The sequence below is a fragment of the Equus przewalskii genome, chromosome 1, assembly GCF_037783145.1.
Source record: "Equus przewalskii isolate Varuska chromosome 1, EquPr2, whole genome shotgun sequence".
In the NCBI taxonomy this organism is placed as follows: domain Eukaryota; kingdom Metazoa; phylum Chordata; class Mammalia; order Perissodactyla; family Equidae; genus Equus; species Equus przewalskii.
In genome coordinates, this window is record NC_091831.1 from 112,996,909 (window position 1) to 113,024,409 (window position 27,501).

The 27,501-nt window shown below is 39.1% G+C and overlaps 1 protein-coding gene across 1 annotated transcript in view; it reads left to right on the forward strand.

Moving 5' to 3' along the window:
* GABRG3 (gamma-aminobutyric acid type A receptor subunit gamma3) overlaps positions 1 to 27,501 on the forward strand; it is a 596,113-nt gene that overhangs the window by 315,066 nt on the left and 253,546 nt on the right. Inside the window, exon 4 of the mRNA XM_070620833.1 lies at positions 26,738 to 26,958. Within this exon, the coding sequence (XP_070476934.1) occupies positions 26,738 to 26,958 (221 nt within the window). The remainder of the gene's footprint in view (positions 1 to 26,737; positions 26,959 to 27,501) is intronic.

Genomic DNA, 27,501 nt, shown 5'->3' on the forward strand with positions numbered 1-27,501 from the left:
TAATGTGAGTGTTAGTCCTTTTAATGTTGTCCTATAAGTCCTTTACGCTATCTTCACTTTTTTCTTCATTATGTTTTCTTTTCAGTGCTCTCTTTAGGTGAGTTCCTCTGCCCTGTCTTCAAGTTCACTGATCCTTCCTTCTGCTTTATCTAGTCTACTGTTGAGCCCCTCTAGTGTATTTTTTTCAGTCAATTATTGTATTCTTCAGCTCTGTGACTTTTGTTTGGCACGTTCTTATATTTTCTCTCTCTTTATTGACATTCTCACTGTGTTCATCACTTCTTCTCCCTAGATCATTGAGCATCTTTTTGACCATTACTTTGAACTTTTTATCAGGTAAATTATTTGTCTTTGTTTCATTAAGGTTTCATCTTGTTTTTAGATTTGGAACATATTCCTTAGTTTCTTCATTTTGTTTGAATCTCAGTATTAGTCTCTATGCCTTAGATGAAACAGTCTCCTCTCCCAGTCTTGAATTGTTGGCCTTACTTAGGAGATGAAGCTTATTGTTCAACTCTGCTCTGGATCTTGGTTGTATCTCAAATTGTTGTGATTGTTCAAGCAGCCTATTTTATTTTTAATATTTCCAGTAGTCGAGGGTGTGCCAAGACCAATCAATGTCCCAAAGGGGAGGATCTCAGTCAGTACCTACATGTAAGCTGATTTGAAGCCAGACCTTCAAGCAGCAGCCTTTAATAATGCAAATATATATAGTCCTTTGGGATCTCAAGCATAAGCCCCACTGGCCACCAGAGCCACACAATTTGTAGGTGTACCCTGTGTGGCAGTTGCAAAAACAGGGCTCCAGATGAGTGTATAAGCTCCTTTTCTGGGACATAACAGAAAGCTGTAGCGAGGTAGAGCAAGAACACAAAAAAATGCATCTACTGGCTTATGTTCCCTGAGAGCTCCTCCTTAGCCTCTAAATGTGTGCCAACCCTGAAGCCTACCTCTATGTCCAAAGCTCCAGGACAAGCAAGTAGGCCTCTTTCACAGAAAGGGTGGGGGTGTATTTTAGTCTGCTGTCTGGGCAGTGCCCTAGGAGTGGTAGTCTGCCAAGAATTGTCTGTCTGATTGTTACAGTCCCATGAGATGCAGGAACACAAGACCTCTGGCCACCACAGCCAGGCAATCAAGAGGTATCCTCTGGGCATCAGTTGCAAAAGCCAGGGCACCAGATATAAAAACAGGGGTACCAGACATATTTAAGAACTCCTTTCCAAAGGTACTGGTGCCCTGGAGCATGGCAAAGGGATAGCATGAAGATAATGCCCTCTCTCCAAGGTCTCAGGAAAGATTTACACTCTGCCCTTAGATGAGTGTTTAATTAGAAGCTTGACCCTCAAGCTCCAGCTGTGATGATGAGCTAATAGTTCTTTTTCACAGAAAGATTGAGATCCTAAGACTTATGCCTCTTGCTGTGCCCTGGGAGTGGTAGCTGTTTAAGAACTCTTGCTCCATTAGTAACAGTCCTATGGGATCCATGAAAATAAGCTAGTCACTAAAGCCAGGCAATGTAGAGGTGTCCCTTGCAGTAAACACTTGGATGTGGTTTCCCTCTCATTTGCCTAATGTGAAGGGGTCTCTCTGCCAGTTTTTTAAGTTTTTTTCAGGGGAAATTGTTCCATATATAGCTGTAGATTTGCTGTATTGGGAGGAGGGGGGTTCAGGATCTTCCTACATCACCATCTTGAACTGGAACCACTCATATTTCTTCTCTTAACTGATTTAAAAAGCAATTTCATGAAGCTATATATATATATATATATATATAAAATAGCATTATTGTGCTTACAGCATATATAAATGTAATTCCTTAACAATAATAGCACAAAGGAGGTGAGTGGGCACAAAACTGTATTAGAGGAAGGTTATTGACACCAGATGCTAACTTGAATTCACAGGAAACAATGAAAAGAATCAGAAATGATAAATAAGATGATTAATATAACAAACCCTATAATTATAAATATATACCTGCTCTTCTTTCATCTTTCAGCCTGCATAAAATGTTTAAGGTTTTATAAAATAATAATTATAGCAATGTGTTGAGTTCTAGCATATATTAGTGTCATATATACATAACAATAATAGCATAAAAAACTGGGGGAGGAAATAGAACTATGTATGAGCAAGGTTTCTATATTTCACTGAAATAAGTTAGCATAAATCTGAAATATATTTTAATAAGTTAAGATGTATATTGTAAGCCTAAGAACAACCAAGAATATAACTTTTAAAATACAATTAAAAATCATTACAGAAAATCAAGTGTTACATTAGAAAACATCTGCTTAATACAAAAGAAGTAAATATACAAGGAACAAAAGAATAAAGTGACGTGATATAAAAAACAAATAGCAGATGTAAATCCAATCATATCAATAACGTTAAATGTGATTAAACAGTCCAACCAAAGGTGGAGATTGTCAAATTGGATAAAAAGAAAAAGACTCTTCTCTATGTTGTACACTGAAGACACACTTTAGATTCAGGGATACAAATAGGTTGAAAGTAAAAAGATGGAAAATGATATACCATGCAAATAGCCAACATTAGAGAGCTGAAGTGACTGTACTAATATCAGACAAAATTGATTTTAAGAAAAACAAATGTTGTAGATAAATAAGGATACTATTCATGATAAAAGGGTTTACCCATCAGGAGGATATAGAAATACATGAACCCAAGAACACAGCCTCAAAATATGTGAAGCAGAAACCGAGGAAATTAAAAGGAGAAATAGACAATTCAACACTAATATTTAGAGATTTCAGTGCTCACTTTCAATAATGGATAGAATAAACAGAAATCAACAGGGCAAAAGGAGACTTGAACAACATTATAAACCAATTAAACCTAACAGTTATCTCCAGAACCCTCATTCAACAACAGCAAAATGCCCATTCTTTTCATGTCCCCATGCACCGTTCTTCAGAAAAAACCAAGTGCTGGACTGCATCAATAAATTTAAAAGAATTGAAATCATGTAATGCATAATCTTCAAATACAATAGACTTAAATTAGAAATTAATAATTGTATACATAGAAAATCCAATATAATCTACTTTTTAAAAGTAATGTGTGAGTTTTCCATGGCTCCTGGCCATGAGGTCAATATTGCAAAATCAGCTGTTTTTTATCTACCAGTAAAAAATGAATTAAAATTAAAATTGTTATAAAGAAACCACTTATAAATTAATGTTCTGGGTTAGATGAGGTAAACAGGATTCACACTTTCTCTCTCAGTACATGAAGGCATAAAACATGAGCAGAATGCCTGGAGTAGTTATTTAAAAACATTGAAAATTAAATAGTAGCAAGTGAATTGGGAACGAATGCCAGAATTTGAGATACTATCAGAGGGTCAAGGAATTTACCATTCTTTTTCCTTCAGGATCTCTCAACTTGAATTCAGCACTCGAAATCTGGAAGTCAGCACTGTTTTGCAGACAATGAGAGTGCTAAAATCAGCCTTCCAGTTCTGCCTTGAGGAGTTGGAAAAGAAGTCCTAGTTCTTAGAGACAATAGAAATATCCCATTTGCTCCCCTATTTTTCCAATCTCTCACATTTGAGCCCTACAGAAATTCCACTTAAGTAATGACTGTGACAGCTTTTGGAACCCAGAAGAACCAAAACTCTGACAGAGAGAGACCTTCCTCTCCATGTGATGGAGCTGCATTCCTAGATCCGTGTCCCACTTTCTCTTCTCCCTATTCTCTCTCAACTTAGGAAAGGACATAGAAGTGTATGATAGAAAAGGGTAACTAGACCCCCAAGTTTCTGGGCAAAGGCACAAAAAGAGAACTCCAGAGACTCAAAAAGTATTGAATAGATTGTAGGGTGTGAAATGGTCAAGAAAATGGCACCCCATAAAATTATTTATATATTCCAGGACTTATCTTGACCTCTGTATGCATGGATCTGGTCATAATTAGCATATCACAGACTTTGAGAACCGAACTAATTGATATACCACTACCTAGGTTCCAGACACATGTGGAGTAGTTCTGAAGAGCATTATAAAGGCTTAAAACTCTTACATACTATTTGTGTTGGAATCACACAACACAGAGAACCACTTGGAACTTGTAGCCTGAGCCAGGTCAGTTGTTTGCTAAAAACAAAAATATCAACGTTTTCTATAGAATTCAAGAAAGATGTAGAGTATCAACATAAAATTTAAAATATAAATAATACAGTCCAAAATTACTTGGTGTATGAAGAACCATGAACGTTTCACCTCCTACAAGAAAGACAATCAACAGACACTCATGCCACTATGAAATAGATGTTGAATCTATCTTACAATGACTAAAGCAGGTATTTTTTTTAACACTCAAAGAAGCAATATGATTAGTCTTTTAACACATGTTAAAATAAAAGTGACCAGCATAATTAGAAGATAAAGAGAAGAATCAACTGTGAATTTTAAAGATTTTACTTTTCCTTTTTCTCCCAAAGCCTCCCAGTACACAGTTGTGTATTTTTAGTTGTGGGTCCTTCTAGTTGTGGTATGTGGGATGCCTTAATGAGTGGTGCAATGTCAGTACCCAGGATTCAAACTGGTGAAACCCTAAGACGCTGACACAGAGTGCATGAACTCAACCACTTGGTCACAGGGCCAGCCCCTCAACTGGGAATTTTAGAACTGAGAAATACAATAACAACAACAACTAGCACCAAAAAAAAAAAAAAAAAAAACCTTCACTGGATGACTTTTATGGCTGGATGGAGATGACAGATGATAAAATGAGTCAACTTTCAGATAGATCAGTAGAAATTATCCAAAATTAACAACAGGGAAGAAAAAAATGATGAAAAAACAATGGAGATAGATGGATCTATGCGAAAATGAATGTAAAATTCTTGTCATTGAGGAATCAGAGAAGAAAGAATCTGATGCTAAAAATGACTGAATAAATAATGACTACCAACTTCCCAACTTTGGCAAATGATATAAACCTCTAGATTTAAGAAGCTGAGCAAACCTTAACATGGCAACCCCAGAGAAATACATGCACAGGTACATCAATATCAAACTGCTAAACACTAAAGACACAGACATTTGAAAGCAGCCAGATAAAAATGACATATTGCCTATAGGGGAACAATGATTCAATCACAATGAGTTTCTTATGAGAAACCACGGAGTCCAGAAAGAAAAGTGATGAAATTTTCAAATGTTGAAAGAATGGAATTGTCAACCTAGAATCCTATATCTAGTGAGAATACCTTTCAGAAACAAAGACATTCTCAAATGAAGGAAAATTAGAAATTTGTTGCCAATAGACCTGCTCTTTAAAAACATTACTAAAATAAGTTATTATGGTGGAAAGGGAATTATACCAGAAGGAAACATGAAACATCAGGAATGAAGGAAGAGCAACAGTTTAAAACATTTGAAAGTATTTGAAGTATATCCTCAAACTATAATGCAATTAAACTACAAATCAATATCACAAAGATAACAGGAAATTGTCCAAATCCTTGGAAATTAAACATCATACCTTTAAATATGCCATGGATCAAAAAGGAAGTCTCAAGGGAAATTAGAAAATTTTTTGTGTGTGTGTGAGGAAGATTCACCCTGAGCTAACGTCAGTTAATAATCTTTCTCTTTATTTTTTGATTGAGGAAGACCAGCCGTGGGCTAACATCTATGCCAGTCTTCCTCTATTTTGTATGTGGGATGCCTCCACAGAATGGCTGACAAGTGGAGCAGTTCCGTGCTGAGATCCAAACCCATGAACGCAGGCTACCAAAGCAGAGTGCACAGAACTTTAACCACTTGGCCACAGGGCTAGCCCGTAGAAAATGTTTTTACCTGAGTAAAAATAAAATTATGACATAATAAAATTTGTTGGAGTCAGCTAAAACAAGGCTTAGAGGAAATTTATATTAGAAAAGAAGAAAACCCTCAAATCATTAATCTAAGCTTCCAGTTGAAGAACGGAGAACAAGGAGCAAAACAAACCCAAAGAAAGCCAAATAAAGGATATAAAAATGATAAGAGTAATCAATGAAATTGAAAACGGAAAATAGAAGAAATCAATTAAGCCAAAAGCTAACTCTTTGGAAATATTGATAAAATTCATAAACTTTTAGCAAGACTGACAAAGTACAAATAGAGGAAATGCAAATTACCAATATCAGGAATTGAAATGAAATGGGGACCATAAGAATCTCAGGAAAATAAATGAATATGAGAAACAAGTCTATGGGTATGATTTTAACAACTTAGATGTAACAGAACAATTCTTCCAAAAATACAAACTTAAAACCTACCCAAGATGAAACAGAGAACCAGAATGGTCTTATAAATGTTAAAGCAATTGATTTTATAGTTTAAAAACATGGAAAAAACTGTGAAAAAGAAATCTCGAGACCCAAATAGTTTCTCTAGTGACTTCTACCAGACATTTAAAGAAGAAATTAACCAATTCTATATACCCTCTTCCAGAAAGTCAAAGAAAGAGGAATAGATCCCAACTCACTTTATGAAGCCAGCATTAATCTTATACCAAAACCTGAAAAGAAAATTACATGCTATCTTCCATGGATATATGTCGGTGTCGCGATCCAATGTACACACCAGGATAGATGCGGAGAGGGCTGATGGCCACTCTGAGTTTATTATAATCAGCATTTCAATATATACATAGCTTACATCTGTTAAACATACACAGGTGTTCTGGACAATGTAATTAGCAGATGCCAAGAATTCTTAGTGATTTCTCAAGGAGCCCTCCCTCGCCCTCTGTTTTGATATTATGTTTTTGCTGTGCTCATATATTTTTTTCTCAGAGCATGCAAGGCCTCCTAGGCAATGGCTTGTCCTGCTCTCAATATCGTGTCTCCATCTGTGCCCCTGGGCGACTGTGCCTGGCTTAGGTTGCCTCCCCCTGGAGCTCTTACTAACCGACCTTCTCACCTCTGGGTCACAGTTTGTTGGCAAGCCTTTTCCAGTGATTAGTAACCCTTCCTGTGTCAGAGGTGGCTACAATATAAATGCAAATATACCTACCAAAATATTACTAGATTCAAGCAATATGTAAAATAATAATATAAAACACCAGTGGGATTTATATTAGGAATCCAAGGTAGGTTTAATATCCTGAAATTAATCAATGCAATTTACCATATTAACAATCTAAATAAGAAAAGCTACTTGATCATAGAAATATATACAGAAAAATATTAGACAAAAATACAGTATACATTCATGATAAAATCTCAAAGCAAACTAGGATAGAAGGGAACTTCCTCAACTCAAGGGCAGCCTCTAGGAAAAATCTATAGCTGAGATCACATTTAATTATGAAAGACTGAATGCTTTCCCTTTAAGCTTAGGAAGAAGATTTCAGCACTCCTATTCAATATCACTGTAGAAGTCAGTGTAAAAAACAAGGAAAAAAATATATCAATTGGAATAGAAGAAATAAAACACTCCATTTGCAGAAGATACGACTGTCTACATAAAATTCACAAGTCTACACAAAGTCCTAAGTTTGAAATACTTAGGTATAAATGTAACAAAATATGTACAGTGTCAATCTGCAGAAAACTAAAAATACTTATAGCAAATGAAAGAGGACACAGGAAATCGCTCATGGAGTGGAAGACTCAAATAGGAAACAGGAAAATTCTCTGCAAATTGATGTGTAGATTTAGTTTAAAACCAATCCAAATCCCAGAAGAACTTTTGTAGATATGGAAAAGTGATTCTACAATTTATTTGGAAAGGTGGAAGAACTAGACTATCCAAAACAACTTTGAAAAAGAAAGATGACATTTTAGTAATCACATTGCTCAGTTTTAAGGTGTACTACAATGCTACAGTTATCAGTACAGTGTGGTGGTGGTGAAGTGATAGACAGATGGATCCAAGGAAATGACTAGAGAGTCCAGAAAAAAAAAACACAACTGTAGCCAATTTATTTTTGTCAAATGTGCAAAAGCAATTTGCTGGAGAAAGGATGGTAGTGTTGGAACAACTGGACATCCATATGTAAAAAATGAGATGTCATGAGTACCTTAAACATAAAATAAGTCAAAGTGGATCATAGATCATCATGTGAAATAACAAACTATATAATTTTGTAATGAAAATACAGGAGAAAATCTGCAAGATCTAGGGTTTGGTAATGAGTTGTTAAATGTGGTACCAAAAGTATGATGCATAAAATAAAAAATGAGAAGACAAGCTACAGACTGGGAGAGAGTATATGTTAACAACCCATCTGTCAAAAGACTTGTATTGAGTATTTAAGAATTCTTCAAAGTGTAAGAAAAAGAAAAACTTCAATTTAAAAATGGGTAAAAGATAGGAACAGACACTTCACCAAAGAGAATATAAAGAAGGCAAATAGGCACATTAAAAGATGTTCAATGTCCTTAGGTATTAGGGAAATTAAATTAAAACTATGATGAGACACTGCTGCACACCTATTTTAACTCAACTATAGAATGGTTAAAATAAAAAGTGAGGACAACAGCCAGGACTGTGGGGAACATGGAGTAATTGAAACTTTTGTAAATTGCTGATGTAAATAGAAAATTGTACAGCTACTCTGGGAAATATTTTGGCAGTTTCTTATGTTCTGTAATGTAACCCAGCAGTCCACTTCTGGCTATTCATGCTAGAGTGGTGAAATTTTACTTCCATATAAAAACCCATATATTAATATTTATAGCAGCTTTATTAAAAATTGCTAAAAGCTGAGGAATGATGTCAGCAACATGGAGAGTAAGCAGTTTTCTTTGTCTCTCCCTCTTTGAACTACAACTAATTGGACATTCCTCATTCTACAAAGGATATCCACACAGCACCTCAGGATGCCTGAGAGACCCATGCTGCTGTACCTCAGAAGGTGGACGGACTTCCCCCTGGGAGGAGGTGGAGATGATAGGTGAAAATTCCCCAAATCCAAGACAACCCAGTACCTGCAAGTGACTCTCTCCAGGCTAACATGCTCATAGCTTCATCACAGCACTGAGGGTGGGCATGTGCACACATTGGCAGCGTGACTGTGGAAACAGATGACTACAGCCCTAAGCCCCCGTGATTGCTCCTTAGGCCAGTGGGAAAATCCACAGTCCCACAGCAGCTGCAGGGCAAATCTCTACTCGACCTTAGCAGAGAGGCCCCGCCCAGCAATCACAAGGCTGGGAGGCCCTGGGTCCAAAGGGGCTCAGCCAGCTCAGCAACCTGTGGGCTGCATTTAGCACACAGCCATGCTGTGGCCCTGAGGGGGCAACAGAGACCCAGTGGGACCATGTGAGCGGGCAGTGATAATTCTGAGCCCTAGGGTGACTGCTTCTCAGTCCAGGGGGATAATCCACAGTCCCACAGCAGCCACAGGGAAAGCCTCTACTCAGTCTTAGCTGAGAGGCCCCACCCAGCAATCACAAGGCTGGGACGCCCTGGGGCAAAGGGGGCTTGGCCTGTTGAGCAACCTGCCAGCCCTATTTAACACACACAGCCCTGCTGACTCCCCGAGGGGGTAAGGGAGACACAGCAGGACCCCATGAGTGGGCGGTGACAATCTGGAGCCCCAGCATGACTGCTCCTTGGTCCATGGGGAAAATCCGCATCCCACAGCACCCACAGGGAAAGCCTCTACTCTACTTGGCCTTAGTGGAGAAGCCCTGCCCAGCAAACACAAAGGCTGGGAGGCCCTGGGGCAGAAGTGGCATGGCTAGGTGAGCTAACCACAGGCTGCATTAGATACCCATCGCTCTGCTGCAGCCCTTAGTGGACAAGTGAGATCCTCCTGGACCTGATGGTAGCAGAGCTGTGAGTCTAAAACTTGCAGCCAAGAATACTCTATCCAGCAAAAATATCCTTCAAATATGATGGAGAAATAAAAACTTTCCCAGATAAACAAAAATTATGGGAGTTCATTGCCACAAGACCCTTCCTATAAGAAATGCTCAGGAAGGCCCTCATATCTGAAAAAGGAAAGGGGTTACACAAGCCAGAGCAAAGGAGATAAGTAGAAAGACAAAATCAGAAAATTGCAGCTCTCCATCGGTACAGGTTAGCAAATGCTAAATATAACATTAAAGATAAAAGGAAGGGAAAAACCAAGGATAAGTATAATCTTGTCATTTTAACCACAAACTCACAACACAAGAAGGAAGCAAAAAAAAAAAAAAAAAAAGATACAGCCATAACAACCTAGAAGAGGAAGAGGAAAAGGATGGAATAGCTTAATCTAAGGAAATAAGAGGCTATCAGACAATGGACTATCTCATCTATGAGATGTTTTATACAAACAGCATTGTAACCACTAAACAAATGACAAGAATAGAGACACAAATTACAAATAAGAAGAAAGCCAAAATAGAAAACTACCTACCTGAATTGGTAGTCCAAAAATCATGGGATGAGAAACAAAGGAAATGCAGGAGAACCAGAAAACAAGCAATAAAATGGCAGCATTAGGCCCCCACATTTCAATAATCACTCTAAATGTAAATGGATTGACCTCTGAATAAAAAGACACTGAGTGGCAGGATGGATTAAAGAACAAGACCCAAAATATGCTGCCTCCAGGAAACACACCTCAGCCCTAAAGACAAACACAGACTCAGAGTGAAGGGATGGAAGAAGATACTCCAAGCTAATGATGAACATAAGAAAGCAGGTGTTGCCATACTTATATCAGACAAAGTAGACTTCAAAGCAAAACAGGTAAAGAGAGACAAAGGGGGGCAGTTTATAATGATAAAACGGATACTCCACCAAGAAGACATAAAACTTATAAATATATATGCACTCAACACAGGAGCACCAAAGTACATAAAGCAACTATTAACAAAACTAAAAGGAGATATCAACAACAATGAAATAATAGTAGGGGACTGCAACACCCCACTAACACCAATGGGTAGATCATCCAGACAGAAAGTCAACAGGGAAATTGTAGAATTAAATGAAAAACTAGACCAGATGGACTTAATAGACATATATAGAACACTCCATCCAAAAACAGCAGGTTACACATTCTTCTCAAGTGTGCATGGAATATTCTCAAGCATAGCCCATATGTAGGGAGACAAAGCAAGCCTCAACAGATTCAAGAGGATTGAAATAATATCAAGCATCTTTTCTGACCATAATGCTATGAAACTAGAAATCAACTACAAGAATAAACCTGGGAAAGGGGCAAAAATTTGGAGATTAGACAACATGCTACAGAACAACCAATGGATCACTGAAGAAATTGGAGGAGTAATCAAATATTAGGTGGTGACAAATGAAAATGAAAACATGCCATAGCAACTCATTTGGGATGCAGCAAAGGCAGTCCTAAGAGGGAAATTAATTGCAATACCGGCTCACATCAATAAACAAGAAAAATCTCAGATAAGCAATCTCAAACTACACCTAACAGAATTAGAAAAAGAAGAACAAACAAACCCCAAAGTCAGTAAAGGAGGGAATTAATAAAAATTAGAACAGAAATAAGTGAAATTGAAACAAAAACGACAGCAGAAAAGATCAATGAAACAAAGAGTTGGTTCTTTGAGAAAATAAACACAATTGACAAACCTTAGCCAGGCTCACTAAGAAAAAAATAGAGAAGACTCAAATAAATAAAATTAGAAATGAAAGAGGAGAAATAAAAATGGATACCACGGAAATACAAAAGATTATAAGAGAATACTATGAAAAAATATATGGCAACAAATTGGACAACCTAGAAGAAATGGATAAATTCTTAGACTCTTACAACCTCCCAAAACTAAATCAGGAAGAAATAGAGAATCTGAATAGACCAATGGCAAGTGAAGAAATTGAAATGGTAATCAAAAACCTCCCCACAAAGAAAAGTCCAGGACCAGCTTCTCTGGAGAATTCTACCAAACATTCCAAGAAGATTTAATACTGATCCTTATCCAACTATTCCAGAAAACTGAGGAAGAAGGAGCACTTTCTAACACATTCTATGAAGCCAACGTCACCCTGATCCCAAAACCAGACAAGGACAACACAAAGAAGGAAAACTACAGACCAATATCACTGATGAGCATAGATGCAAAAATCCTCAACAAAATATTGGTAAACTGAATACAGCAATACATTAAAAGATCATACACCATGCTCAAGTGGGATTTATACCAGGGACACAGGGATGGTTCAACATCCGCAAGTCAATCAACGTGATACACCACACAAAATGGGGTAAAAAAACTCATGATCATCTCAACAGACGCAGAGAAAGCATTCAACAAGATCCATTTATGATGAAAACTATCAATAAAACGGGTATAGAAGGAAAATACCTCAACATAATAAAGGCCGTGTATGACAAGCCCACAGCCAACATCACACTCAATGGGCAAAGACTGAAAGCCATCCCTCTGAGAACAGGAACAAGACAGGGGTGCCCACTCTCACCACTCTTATTCAACATAGCACTGGAGGTTTTGGCTAGAGCAATTTGGCAGGAAAAAGAAATAAAAGGAATCTAAATAGGCAAAGAAGAAGTGAAACTCTTGCTGTTTGCAGATGACATGGTCTTATATATAGAAAACCCCCAAAGAATCCATCGGAAAACTATTAGAAGTAATCAACAACTACAGCAAAGTTGCAGGGTATGAACTCAACTTACATAAATCAGTAGCAATTCTATATTCTAATAATGAACTAACAGAAAAAGAACTCAAGAACACAATACCATTCACAATTGCAACAATATACCAAAATACCTTGGGGTAAATTTAACCAAGCAAATAAAAGACCTATACAACCAAAACTACAAGACTTTCCTGAAAGAAATTGATGATGACGTAAAGAGATGGAAAGACATTCCATGCACATGGATTGGAAGAATAAACATAGTTAAAATGGCCATACTACCTAAAACAATCTACAGATTCAATGCAATTCCAATAAGAATCCCAATTACATTCTTTACAGACATAGAACAAAGAATCCTAAAATTCATATGGGGCAACAAAAGACCCCAAATTGCTAAAGCAATCCTGAGAAAAAAGAACAAAGCTGGAAGCATCACAATCCCTGACTTCAAAACATACTACAAAGCTACAGTAATCAAACCAACATGGTACTGGTACAAAAACAGATGCACAGACCAATGGAACAGAATTGAAAGCCCAGAAATAAAACCACACATCTATGGACAGCTAATCTTCAACAAAGGAGCTGAGGGCATACAATGTAGAAAAGAAAGTCTCTTAAATAAATGGTGCTGGGAAAACTGAAAAGCCACATGTAAAAGAATGAAAATTGACCATTCTTTTTCACCATTCACAAGACTAAACTCAAAATGGATCAAAGACCTAAAGGTAAGACCTGAAACCATAAGGCTTCTAGAAGAAAATATAGGCAGTACACTCTTTGACATCAGTATCAAAGGATCTTTTTGGACACCATGTCTTCTCAGACAAGGGAAACAATAGAAAGAATAAACAAATGGGACTTCATCAGACTAAAGAGCTTCTTCAAGGCAAGGGAAAACAGGATTGAAAAAAAAACAGCCCACCAATTGGGAAAAAATATTTGCAGGTCATATATCCAACAAAGGGTTAATCTCCATACTGTATAAAGAACTCACACAATTCAACAACAAAAAATCAAACAACCTGATCAAAAAATGGGCAGGGGACATGAACAGACATTTCTCCAAAGAAGATATATGGATGGCCAATAGGCACATGAAAAGACGTTCATCATCACTGATCATCAGGGAAATGCAAATCAAAACTACACTAAGATATCACCTTACACCCGTTAGAATGGCAAAAATAACCAAAGCAAAAAGTAATAAATGTTGGAGAGGTTGTGGAGAAAAAGGAATCCCCATATACTGCTGGTGGGAATGCAAACTTGTGCAGCCACTATGGAAAACAGTATGGAGATTTCTCAAAAAATTAAAAATAGAAATACCTTATGACCCAGCCATCCCACTACTGGGTATCTATCCAAAGAACTTGAAATCAGCAATTCCAAAAGTCCCATGCACCACTATGTTCATTGCTGCATTGTTTACAATAGCCAAGACGTGGAATCAACCTAAGTGCCCATCAACAGATCAACAGATGAATGGATAAAGAAGATATGGTGTATATATATATATATATATATATAACACAATGGAATACTACTCAGCCATAAAAAAGTATAAAATCGTCCCATTCACAACAACATGGATGAACCTTGAAGGTATTATGTTAAGTGAAATAAGCCAGATAGAGAAAGACAATCTCTGTACAACTCCACTCATATGTGGAAGTTAAACATGTAGACAAAGAGCACAGATTAGTGGTTACCAGGGGAAAGGGGGGTGGGGGGTGGGCACAAAGGATGAAGTGGTGCACCTACAACACGATTGACAAACAATAATGTACAACTGAAATTTCACAAGGTTGTAAACTATCATAATCTCAATAAAAAGTTACAAACAATTAAAAATAAAATTTAAAAAATTTCTAAAAACTGGATACCACCCAAATGTCCTTCAATTGGTGAATGGATGACCAAAGTGTGGTACATCCTTATAAGGGGGTAATATTTATAAAAAAAGAAGGAACCTTTGATACATGTAACAGGTTGGATAAATCTCAAAGGCATTATGCTGAGTGATAGAAGCCAGACTCAAAATGTTAGATACTGTATTTATATCTCATTCTCAAAAAACCAAAATTATAGAGATGGAGAACTGATTAGGATTTATGGGTTGGGGAGGAGGTGACCACAAAAGGGTAGCAGAAAGGAGATTTTAGGGTTATAGAAGTTTTCTGTATCCTGATTATGTTGATGGTTACGCAAATAATATACATGTGTTTAAATTTCAAGGAACTGCACACGCACAGAAAAAAGTTATTCATTGATAATGTAGAAATAAAATTTAAAAGACTGTCTTCAATCACATCAAAAATGTCAAATACCTAAGCAAATCCTAACAAAAGATATTGGAAACAAGGCAATTGTCTATAAATTAATCTGTAGAGTCAATACCATCCCTATCAAAACCCCACTAGTTTTTATTTTTGTGAAAATTTACAAGCTGATTCTAAAATGTATATAATATGCACATGACCAGAAAAGGCCAATATACTTTGGAATAAAAAGAACAAGTTTGAAGGACTTGCTCCACTGGAGCATTATTTATTAGAGAGCTATAATAATTAGGATAGTGGTATTTGTGCAGAGGTACACTAATAGGTCGGTGGAACAGATCGAGAGTCTAGAAAAATGCCACAGTAGATACGGACATTAATTTTATGACATGTTTGGCAGCCCTCTCAATCAGTAGTGTTGGCATAATTGTATGCCCGCATGAGAAGAGAAGAAAACTTGACCTCTGCCTCACACAAAAACCAATTCTGGTAAATTACAGATTTCAATAAAACTTGTGAACATAAATAAATGGGGATACTGCTATGATATTAGAGATAAAAAGAATTTAATAGGACTTAAAAAACACTACTTATAAAGTGAATGGGAAATTGGACTTTGTTAAAATTGAGAATGTCTTTTATCAAAAAGAGAATTAAGAGAGTGACAGGCAACCTACAGCACAGGTGAAATTATATGCAACACCTATAAGCTACAGTAGACATCAGCCTACAATAGAAAAGAATTTTAATGAACTATTTCAAAATTGTGGCAAATGCTTATTTTTCAGTGTCTAGATGAATCACAGATTAAATATGCAATACCTTTAGCAATAAGACAAGTCAGAACACTTCTGAGCAGGTTAAAATATACATACTTAATACAGAACTACAGATCTGGAAGACTCATTGCAGTTTTTGAAATATCTTACCTTTTATGCAAAAGTAAATACTACTGTAGGAGGAGCTGCTTCCAAACATATTGGTGTGTTTGGAGACATTTCAGCAAAATCTGTTACACAGAAATGTTCCTACTAGTCTTGGGTTATTGGCAAATTGGAATCTGAATACCAAGCATTCTCATCAAAAACATTCTTTCTCTTCCTCTTCTGATGACAGGTACAAGCAATATTACTTTTATGCACAGAAATCCTTTTGTCCTGTGAAATCTTGTATTTTAAAATAACTTTGGTGATATTTACCATTTTTATAAAATACATTTATTATACAAGTAACACTTTTCATTAGGGCTATTTGTCCTTAGGAAATATTATTTAGTCATCTTCATAACATCCTAAAAAACTACTTGGAAGTTTATTATATATACAAAATACAATTAACACAAATGTATGTTAAATACATACATAACTAACAAATATATAAAGCTATTGTATCTGTATACTAATTTATGAAAAAGCATGCCTGGCCATGGATAGAGTAAGAATATGAGGTAAATATAGCCTCTTACAAATAGCCATGTTAGCATGGCTCTCTTTCATATAATTGCATATGGGCAGAGACTTCAAAGTGTCTACAAGTTAATCTCTAATTCATTAGTGTCTACAAGTTAATCTCTAATTCGTTAATGTCTACAAGTTAATCTCTAATTAGTGTTATAGTTCTCCTTAGTTTCCACCGTGTCTCTACATTACTTGGCAAGGGTTACCATAGCAAAGTACCACAGAACAGGTCGCTGAAACAACAGAAACGTACTTTCTCACAGTTCTGGAGGCTGGAAGTCCAAGATCTTGGTGCTGGCAGGGTTGGTTCCTTCTGAGGCCTCTCTCCTTGGCTTGTCTATGGCTGATTTCTTGCTATGTCTTCACATGGTTGTCCCTCTGTGCATATGTGTGTCCTGATCTCCTCTTCTTAAAAGGACACCAGTCAGATTAGATTAGGGTCCACATATATGACCTCATTTTATGTTAATTACTTCTTGAAAGGCCCTTTCTCCAAATACAGTCCCATCCTGATGTACTGGGGTTGAGAGCGTCAGTACACAAATTTTGGGGTGACACAATTCAGCCCATAAGAGTCTCCTTGAGTTTTCCATAGCAACCTCTGTGTACACCTCTATGATGGGCTCCTGCCTGCTTGGAAAGGAACCAGGAACATAGATTTTTCCCTTTGAATGTGGGAGTAGTCACATAAAGGGTCTAGATTTCAGTAGCATGAGAGAAGCAAAAGCAAGGTTCGCTGTGGCCTCCTACCCTCCAGAGGTGGAAGGATTAGAATGAGCAGGTTTGCTGGCTAAAGTGAGCACATCATCTGGGAGCAGAGGAGGAGTGGAGTCCTAGGAGCTTGCTACATCCAGAGGGACTGGATTTGTCCTGGTCTGCTGGGCAGGAGACTCTCACCAGGTGCCCTTGGGGGACACTGGCCAGGCAGTGTCTTGTTACTCTAGGTCACTCTGGAGAGAGGAGGGAGGGCAGGGAGCTCTCTCTGTTTGGGGACCAAGTCAGTGCAGTTGGGATGGGCACTCACTGAGAGGGCTCAGGCATTTAGGGGCTGAGCTCCCCAGGCACCTCTCATTTAAAAGCACACAGCAAATCACTCTTTTCCATCTCGTGAGTGGCATTAGCTCCCAGCACAGCTGTAAAATTATGGTCACAGTTTAACAGGAAGCTTTGTAACTAAGGCCTGGATCTTCACTAATCAGTGGCCAAGGAAATAAAGTGCCCTTAAACAACACTGCTTTCTCAGTGGTGGGAAGAGAGTGTTAGTGCCTCAGAAAGGGACTTTAGGGTCATGTGACAGTCCTATATGCTGCAGATGCAGATAGTGATGAGATATACGAATTAAAGAAATAGGACATTGACATAAGGAAGAAAATAAAATGATGAGTAACACTATAAGAAGGGGCCGTCTACAGCCAAATATTTAAAGCTGCGGATCCGTGCCTCAGGAAGATGGGAGATGGGGGGACTGAGAAGACAAGGTGAGGGAAGATGATAAGAGGGCATCCAGGTGTGGGGACAGCACAAGTGGGACAGGGAGGAAGGAGGTGTGTGCAGGGGTGTTGTTCCACAGCATGGCCCAGTGTGGGTGAACTTGGATTATAAAGAAAAGAGCCTTGAGTATTGTGCAAAGGAGTTTAAACTTAATTCTGTGGACTTTGAGTGACCATTATACGTTTTTGAGTAACAGTAGTTAGAGCATTTAATATCCAGTGGAATGCTTTAAATAATTTAATCTGAAAGCAGGAGATGAGAAGCTGGGTACCAGAGACAAAACAGCTGTTCAAGGGAGGGGATATTGGAAGGTGAGCAGGGGGATGAGGAAAATGTGCACAGGAGTGTAAGAGGGGAGCCTCCTTCCTGCTGCATGCCGTTCCCAAACCTCTCATAATCCTGCTGGCCCTCCATCCATTTTCCATCCTCCCCTTGCACTATTCCCCTTCACTGGACTGACCTCACAGCCTGCCTTTCCAGATCCCTGGTCAGCTGGCCTCCTGGGTTCAGCCAATTTAGGTACTTGGGAAAATGAAGGGTAGGGTGGAAGGAGATCCCAGGGCATTTCCCTCCTTTTCTCTGGATGTTTAGCATCGTCTCCAGTAGTGATTCTGTTTCTTCCACACTCTTGCTCATCCTGGATGGGCCCACCAGTAAATCCTGGTCCAGATCCACAAACACCAGGTGGTCTCTGGGTCCTCCCAACCAGAGGAAAATTTACCATTAAGCTTGTAAAACTTAAACCTCAAGACGCCTCACTAACAGAAGCTCCTTCCCATAACCTGGTGAAGATCATAGCAGTGTGTGAAATTTGCAGGTGCAAAGCATTTTAACAAGACTGAGTGTCTTTCTCCTCTGATTTCCCATCACAAGTTCCTCTGATTGGGTGCAGGCAATTGCAGACCCAGTTAGGAGGAGGTGGGGTTGGGGGAGTTTTAAGACTGTGGTTAATGGATAGGGTTCACCGTCATCTCCATATATGATGAAATTCACTGGATGGGCAGGACCCGGTCTCTATCCTGATGTGATTGTTTCTCAAGGTCCCAGGCTCCCAAAGTGTGGGTGGTGTGCAAGAGAAACCTAGGCCCCAAGTTCACATGTGGAATCCCCATGTTTTATATGTAAGAAACTTGAGGGTTTCCCCAATTTATCAGACTCCCAAATGTGCACATGCTATTTCTAATAATCAGTTATGAGGCAAAATAAACTTTAAAAAATATTTTAATGAAACATTTTGTTTTGCCATACCAGAGGAAATAATATATTTTTATTCTCTCTTACAAAAGAATAATGTCATAAAATCCGTGTCAAGGAAATGTGTGATCAAAAGGCCAGCAGCCAAAAGATGTAGAACACGTGAGTGTAATGAAGGTGGGCCAGTTAGCAAATTAATAAAAAGAAGTTCTATTTTTTCTGGATTTTGTTATTTTTGTGGTATTTGCAGTTTTTGAATGTTTATAATGTGTTTTTTCTCATTCAAAAATTTATATTTGTAGTTACATATTTATGTTCTTTTTGTAAAAACGGCCCTGGGCTGTATTAACATCAGGTGACAAATCCTGGACCTGCTCAGGAGAGCACAGTGTCACCCCATTGCTTCTGGGGGTCACCCATTTTTCTACTGCCCCTAGGGGCAGGCCTTGTAACTAATCCTTTACAACTTGTCACACTGTCAACAGACCAAAATGAGTCCTCTCCTTGGTGTGGTGATTAAACTACACCAGAAGTAGCTGTCACACAAAGCATAAATTTTATTTACAGTATGCAGAAAATAAAATGGAGACTATAGGGAATAATTTCACAAAGCTATGGCTCCCCAAACAAGGAGAGTGGGTGCCTTTTATTTGGGGTAGGGGATATGCATAGAGGAAGCTTTATCTTGGGGTATGTGCAGATCTCCCTTCTTGCATGCGGCAGCTTCTGCACATGTCTCCTTTTGCACTTGGCACCCCATCGCCATCTTGGATCTTTCTGGTTTGAGCTGGTTCTTTGGTTTGGCCATCTGACAATGTTCTGTTTCACTGTGCTGCCTTAGTTCCTGTTAGCAAGCTTAACTTCAAAATGAAGTTCTAGGTATAGAAAGTTGTTTTAAGGCCTTCCCAACTACTTTGGGGAACTACTAACTGTTGATGGGACTTTTCTTTTTTAAGCAACTAAGCAACTCTTTAAGGCTGAGTAACTCTTTAAGCAACTTGGGGTAGGTAGCTGGTGACAGCACCTAAAGTGGTCTTGCTCCTCTCAGTTTGGATACAGTCCTCCCTGATTGATACACCTCTTTTCCTGTCCACCTTCTGCCTGGTGATCTGAGGACTAGATGGAGACCCTGGCCTGTGAAGAGCCCCCTGCAGTGCCCAGGCCAGCCTCGCTGTCTTCTGAGGGCCTGACCTCACCTTGTATGAGTTCCAGATGTGGCATCACACCCCTCTCCACGTGCTGTGGACCCAAGCTCCTGGAGGCAGAGGGTTGCATCTGTGCCCAGCACTGAGTAGGACTCAAATGGTGGAGTGGGTAAATTGTTCTCAACAGCTGGAGGAGCCTGGTAGGCAGGGAGAGTGTTTAGGGCAGGAGGTCCTGCCACAGGGAAACCCAGTGCTGTGAGGGGGCAGGCATGGCCCCTGGAGGCAGTAGGTCTGAGGACAGCAAATCTGGAGGCAGCAGGTCTGGAGGCAGGGGTCCACGGGTCTCTGGGGAAGAAATGGAGGCTGACTGTGCAGCCATGTTCCCCAAGACCAATTTCAGAAAATAGCACCAAAAAGAGATATATTTCTCTTATGCTCCCATACTTGATAAGGAAGAAATAAAAATGGTTTTATTCTAATCATCACTACGTATTATACATTTTTAGATGAGACATTGAGCAGTCTTCTACCTGCATGGGTCTGTGATTACCGTTTCATGAAGAAAACTGCCAGTGACTTCCCTTAACCAAGTACTTAGCCATTGCGCTCTAGACAATGTGCTAACGTGCTGGGAAGCTGACAGCAGAGAGCCTCTGCCTCCCGGGAATGTGTGTCTCTAGCAACCCGCGTCTCCAAGTCCCTGTCCTTTATTAATCAATCATCTTTCCATTTGGCCCTTTTCTTTGGTAAAGAAAAGGAGACAAGTGCTGGGTCTAATTTTTCAGAAGTTTCAGGTGGATATCATTAAGAAACAATTTTTCTTCTGTTTTGTCAAAATGCTGAACATGCTGCAGTAATTACTGGCATATTTAGGAATCATTAAGTTCTCCAATTATAAAAACAAGTTATGAACAGAGGGTCTCCACTTGCATGATGGCTTAAATTGAGGGATTCTGCACATTTTTCACCTGGTACATTTATTAGTATTTCAGACACATTAATCCCACAGCTATCTATGAATTATATAAAATGTCATTTATTTTTAGATAGACATTGTAAGAATGATTTTTTCCCTCTGCAGAAAGGAAAGATGATTAATTCCTTTACAAAGAAAGTTTATGAGAGACATAAAAATATTTCTCTGTGGTGGGAAGTGTTTCTCCAACATTTAGTCAAATGTAGACATAATAAAACGTCCACACCATGCACAGGGCACACCATTCACATTGCGTCCTCTTGAGTTGGAGTTTGTGGCAAAACTTCAGAATAAAGAATAGCATCACCCTCCCAAACCCCACCCTCACCCCAGGACATCCTAGCATGCTCCCTTTCCTTACAGGAAATCGTGTTGTGGTGGGGGAAGGAATTCATGCCTCACTCTACAAGCTGCTGCCTCACAATGGTGTCTGAATATTTCACGCAGAATTCAAACATAGAAAAGTTCCTTCCGGGGGAGGAAGATGGAACATGTGAAGAAGTGATTGTATCACAACTTTATTGCAAAAGTAAGACAGAAATGAGTGAAACAGAAAATTACATTCAATAGTGAAGGAAAGGAATATGGAAACATAAAATGTTGGAGCTGGAAGAGTCATTATATTTAACCTAACCCACCTATCCCATTTTACAAGTAAGGAAACTGAGGCCAAGGAAGGTAAATGACTCCACATGGTTTATAAATAGGGCAGATGTGGAGGTTCTCTCTGTCACATGTCATGGTGGTTTCTACATCTAACAACCAGATTTCAGCTGCCACAAGGCTCTCAGTCACACCCAGGGGAGCAGATTGTGTCTGTATAGTTTAGAACAGTTGGTACTTAGCAGCTATGTGACTTGATGAAAGTTTCTTAATCTCTTAGGCCTCAGTTTACCCCCGGAAGGAAGAGTCAAATTATCTGTCTCAATCACCAGTGCCTGGTAGGTACAGAAGCATCTGTGCCTTGTAGGAGCGACTTTAGGTAAAGCAAGATAGATGGCATTACCTAAAGTCACTCCTCTAGGATCTACTGATTTCAAATCTGCATTTAAGATGTTTTATTGTGAAGGTACATGATCTGTGCATTAACAAGATGGAAGGCAGAGAAGTTAAGGAGAGAAACGGCAGAGAGGAGGGCCCCATCCGCAGGAGAACTTTTGCTTTGCCATTATTACACGATAAATGACCCACTTGGAAATTCTTGCTTGGGGTCCCAGAATTCAAATTAATTTTGACACATTGAGTAATATTGGCAAAAGTGTTCAAGTTTTCTTAGTTTCAATATCCCTGATATAATATTGAGATTAAATAATTTTGGATGATTTTAGGTTGTTTCCAGAATACACTTGGGCCTCTATAGAGAGCATTCTTTATTTGACATCCTTCTCCACACTGGTAGCCCTTGGCCCTGCTGGAGAATATTTTCATCCTTCTATCCTCATTCTTTTATCAAATAAATCAATGTTAAAGGAAAAAAAGAAGTGACAGACACGTGTATCTGTGTGTGCCACACTGAATTCTCACATACTGTTTTATTTTGAAATACTGAGTGTCTTCTCTGTGCAAATCTGGCCTTTTACAAATTCAGTCCAAAATCATCATTGTTAGGCCCAAATCCTGCCATCAAGGAGGGAAGAGGGCTGCCTGCCTCATCCAGTCTGTTCTGCACAGCAGACTTGTTACTGTCTCAGCAGTCGTGATTTTGAACTTGCTGCTCTCTCCACTCACAGCTCTCCTGCTCTCTCTCTCTGTGTGGCTCACTCCTGCTCCTCGCCGTGGTCTTGGCTGTAAGTCAACTTCACAGTGAGGAACACAGCCCCTCACCCTGCATCCCACTCCCTTACCGCCTTCTCCGTGGTACTAGTTGGGAGTGGCTGGGATTGCTACTCTTACAAACTGCTCTGGGTAATTTTGCACCCACAGTACATGCCTAGCCTGAATGAATAGGGGCTCTGCTCTACACAGTCTAGCAGGGCCTGAGAAGGGGGTGTGTGAAGAGCCTCTTCAAACACCCTCCCAGGAATGGCATACACCACTCTGGCCATATTTTACCACAAATGAGGTGTTCACACACAGCTCCCCAGTGAGAGTAGGGGTGCAATTCTGCCATGTGCCCACAGGAAGGGAAGTTGCAATATTTGGTGAATAGCACCAATGACCACCATGATCTGACAAATATTTTGTCTGTCTCTCCCTCATCAGGGAAGATACACTCCTCCCTTCTTTAGTTGAAGCAGCTGAAAAGGTCAACCCAGCCCCAGCCCCAAGGTCAAGGTTGAGTGTATGCGTGCAGTCTTCACATCAAGTCTGTACATGGCTGTTTTGGTCCGCCAACCTCTAAACTAAAAAGAAAAGATATCTAACCCACCCCCACATAAGCAATATATATATATAAGGATAGAGAAGGGCAAGATAGTCACAGTCAGCTCACTGGAGCAGCAATTCTGAGACTCCACTGGGCAGATTCCAAGTGGGCTTTGTTCCCTGGGAGGAGGGGGTCTTCTGTGACTAAGCTCTGATTGTGTTCATAGGGTATGGCTCCCAAGCACTCTTCTCCTCAGCTCTTGACTCCACTGACTGGGAGTTTATTCCTTTCCCATGAACTGTTTTGGCCACAGGAAAGTAGGCATTGGAGAGTAAGCCTCCTTTGGAGTCCAATCAGTTTTTCCAGACCACAACCTGCCCATTATAGACAGAAATGCAAAAGTCTATCTAGGTCTTAAATAGTCACAGACTTTTCATTCTGACTTAAAACCTAGCTAGCGTCTTACTTATTAGGTCAGTTTCATGCGTGCCTAGCCACATTCACAGATCTTTTGTCAGCACAACTCTGAGATCCACCACGTGCCTTTGCTTTTGCAACCCACTGCCTCTCCCTATCCCTTGCTTTCCCTCTCACTCACTGTTTCTTAAATTAAGTACAGGTACCTTGGCCCTCTCAGCCTTCAGTGGAAGACTCATACCTTAGTCTCTTATCCTGGAGCCATGTTTGGACAATTAAACATTTTAATCATTAATTAAAATCTGGTAACAACTTAATCCATTTAGAGGTTTTTAGCCTTTCGTCTGATTATTTCTGCAAAGCTGAGTTTCAATAGGCTTTTGACACTCAAAGAATTTCTCAATTTTATGATTTACTGATGGGGATGAGAATCATTTGCCTCCTCCAACCCCAGAAAAACCCTGCATTTGCTTTATCTTTCTTTTCTCTTTGTAATTGCTTTCAAACTGGCCAATTATCCTCTGACATAATTTCTTGTGTTAACTTACCCGCACAGTCAGTGCAGAAACCTCCGCCCAGAGAGGGCACCCACTCACTCATTAGACATGCTCTGTCTTCCACAAGTGTCAATTTTGCCAAACATTTCACCCATGCGTGACATGAGCCACCTTGCTCCCAGCCTCCAGTCTCACATTCTTGACTCCTAAGCCAACACTACCTGTTTTAGTTTTGTTTCAGCACACTTTTTTTTTGGATTATACTGATTGATTTCCTTTTTTAAATTTTATTTTTTACTGAGATATAATCGACATATAACATTAGATTAGCTTAAGTGTACAACATGATGATGATTTGATATATGTATATATTGTGAAATGATCACCATAATAAGTCTAGTTAACATCCATCACCTCACATAGTTACCAGTATTTTTTCTTGTGATGAGAACTTTTAAGATCTCCTCTCTTAGCAACTTTCAAACACAGCAGTGTAAACTACAGTCACCATGCTGTGTATTAAATCCCCGGGACTTAGACATCTGACAGCTGGAAGTTTGTACTTTTTGACCGCCTTCACCCAGTTTTCCCCACCTTTACCCCCTGCCTCTGGCAATCACCAATTTATTCTCTGTATCTGTGAGTTCAGTTTGTTTCTAGATTCCACATACAAGTGTGGTTATATAGTATTTGTCTTTTTATGTCTGATTTATTTCACTTGTTTCAGTACTGAATGAAACCCATTTTTATATCTGTCAGTATGCACTAGGTTATAAGACAGGGAATAACACACACATGCACACAAACTTCTGACACTCTCTGTGCTCTAGGTTTAGACTCTGTCACTGGGAGACATGTGCACAAGTTTTGGAAGGTGGAAAAGAGGCAGAGGCTATGACTCCCAAGAGACCAGTTGAGGCAGACAGAGCAAGTGGGATTCTGAATGCTGAGATGTCACACAGCTCTGGAAGCTCCTATGGTACCTGCCCCCAGCTGCTGTCTCTCTGGCATTTGCTCCCCCCACTGCCCAAATGCTTGTGCAAGACTCAAATTTCCTGTACATAATAATTCTTCCTGTGTTGAATACTTGGGTCCCTTTTGTTTTTTCCTAGCTAGAATCCTAAGTAACACACTGACCTTATTTTTCTACGTCGTATATGTGACAATTAGGCATGCTGTGTTTTTTCACCTTAGTTCTTTGTTTAAGCTGGTCTTCCCTGACTAGAATATAAGCTCCACAGGGGCAGAGAGTTATATTGGCACAGTGGCACAGTACTGGGTCTTCAGTTGTTTGCAGAACTTGGCACAGTCCAACAAAAAGAAGATAAATGAATGGATTAATTAATAAAAGGCAGAGTCCGGTCAGTTGAATGACCAATCCCAGGATGGTTCTTTAACTGGAAACTCAATGGAAATGATAAATATAGGATTTGTTGATAATTACTGAATTCACACTCTGCAAAAGTAATACATTTATAATATAATATAATACATAAAGGAAACTATGAAAAATATAAAAATCTCTAATAGTCAGCCTTCAGATCCTCCTTACTAAGGACCTGATGATAATCTTTTAAACTTTTATTAGGGGAAGGGCCTCTGAAGTGATCCAGTCTTGAGACTTCTTTAGGTGTAATGGTGGTATCAGTCCTGTCCTAATATCTCATGGTCACAGAAAGTCTTGCTCTGTGCTGTGAACACTGGAATGGCTTCCAATGCTGGGGCTTTGCCTCTGTATTTTGCACCCTGTCAGCCTTCTTATTGGAATCAGCCTTTGGCTTGGGTTGCTCTCAGTTCTATAGATCTGTGTTGCTGCTTTTTTCTTACTTTTCTTTTTTATTTGGGTTGTGTTGTTTGAGAAGACTCTTGAGTAAGATAACAGTTCTTATGTAAACTAATACTTATGGATCACTTGTTCTATGTCAGGCACTAAGAGTTTCTCATTTGATCATTTCCTTTCCTCTTTCTGACCCTTTATGAGGTGGGCACTACTTTTCCCCACTTTACAAATCAGAGAGTGGGGGCTGCCATGGGTCATGCCACCTGTCAAGCTTAGACTTTTGAGTGCAGAGTCTGCATCCCTGCTCTGAATCATATTGTGCCAACTCTTGACCCCTCATCATACTTTATGTGTTTATTGCAATTTAAAGTTTACAGAGCATTTTCACATATGTTATCACACTATTGACTAATAATATTGATTATCATTTGTTGAGTGTTTACCATGTTGAGCCAGGTACTATATTAAGCACTAACAGAAAGGGAAGTGGAGAGATAAGGATGTACACATGGAGGAAATCAAAGGTTTTGACAAAGAAAATGATGCATACAGAACACTCACTAATAAAATTGCTTTGCCTCTCTTTTTGCTCTGTTTCAGGAATACCAAATTGATATATTTTTTGCTCAGACCTGGACAGACAGTCGTCTTCGATTCAACAGCACAATGAAAATACTTACTTTGAATAGCAACATGGTGGGATTAATATGGATTCCAGATACAATCTTCCGCAATTCTAAAACTGCAGAGGCTCACTGGATTACCACCCCCAATCAGCTCCTCAGAATTTGGAATGATGGGAAAATCCTTTACACCTTAAGGTAAGATGCTGGTAGATCTTTGATCGCTGATGGTCTAATCTGGGGTCCTTAACTTAGATCATCATAGGGATGGAAGCCTATTTTCTTTGCTAAGTTCTATTGCTTCTCATGTTTGACATGCTACTGCATGATACCTGAAAGAGTTCTTCCTTATGCCACGTGTGTAAAAATAAAGACATACAAACAATCTGCAATGAATGTAAACTCATTCTTTAATCAGAGTCCATTTCTGCTGGAAGTGGTCTGTGGAAATTATCTTTTATATATTTAGCCTACAGGTCCACTCAGCTAGGAAAATAAAGATGTCTTGGCATACTAATTAACAAATGTAATTATAGCCAAATTTGAGACCACGAGGGGAAAAAGAGCACAGAGGGCATCTCCGAAGCATCTCTAATGGAAGTGGCAGCTACTGTGTAATGAGCCCTCCTGGGGTCTGGGCAGTACTCACAGAAGTCCAGTAAGGTAAAAGAAACTGTGTTTCAAAGAAGTGAACCATTGAACCGACCTGCCCAAAGACTCCAGTAGGAACTAGTGTTACAA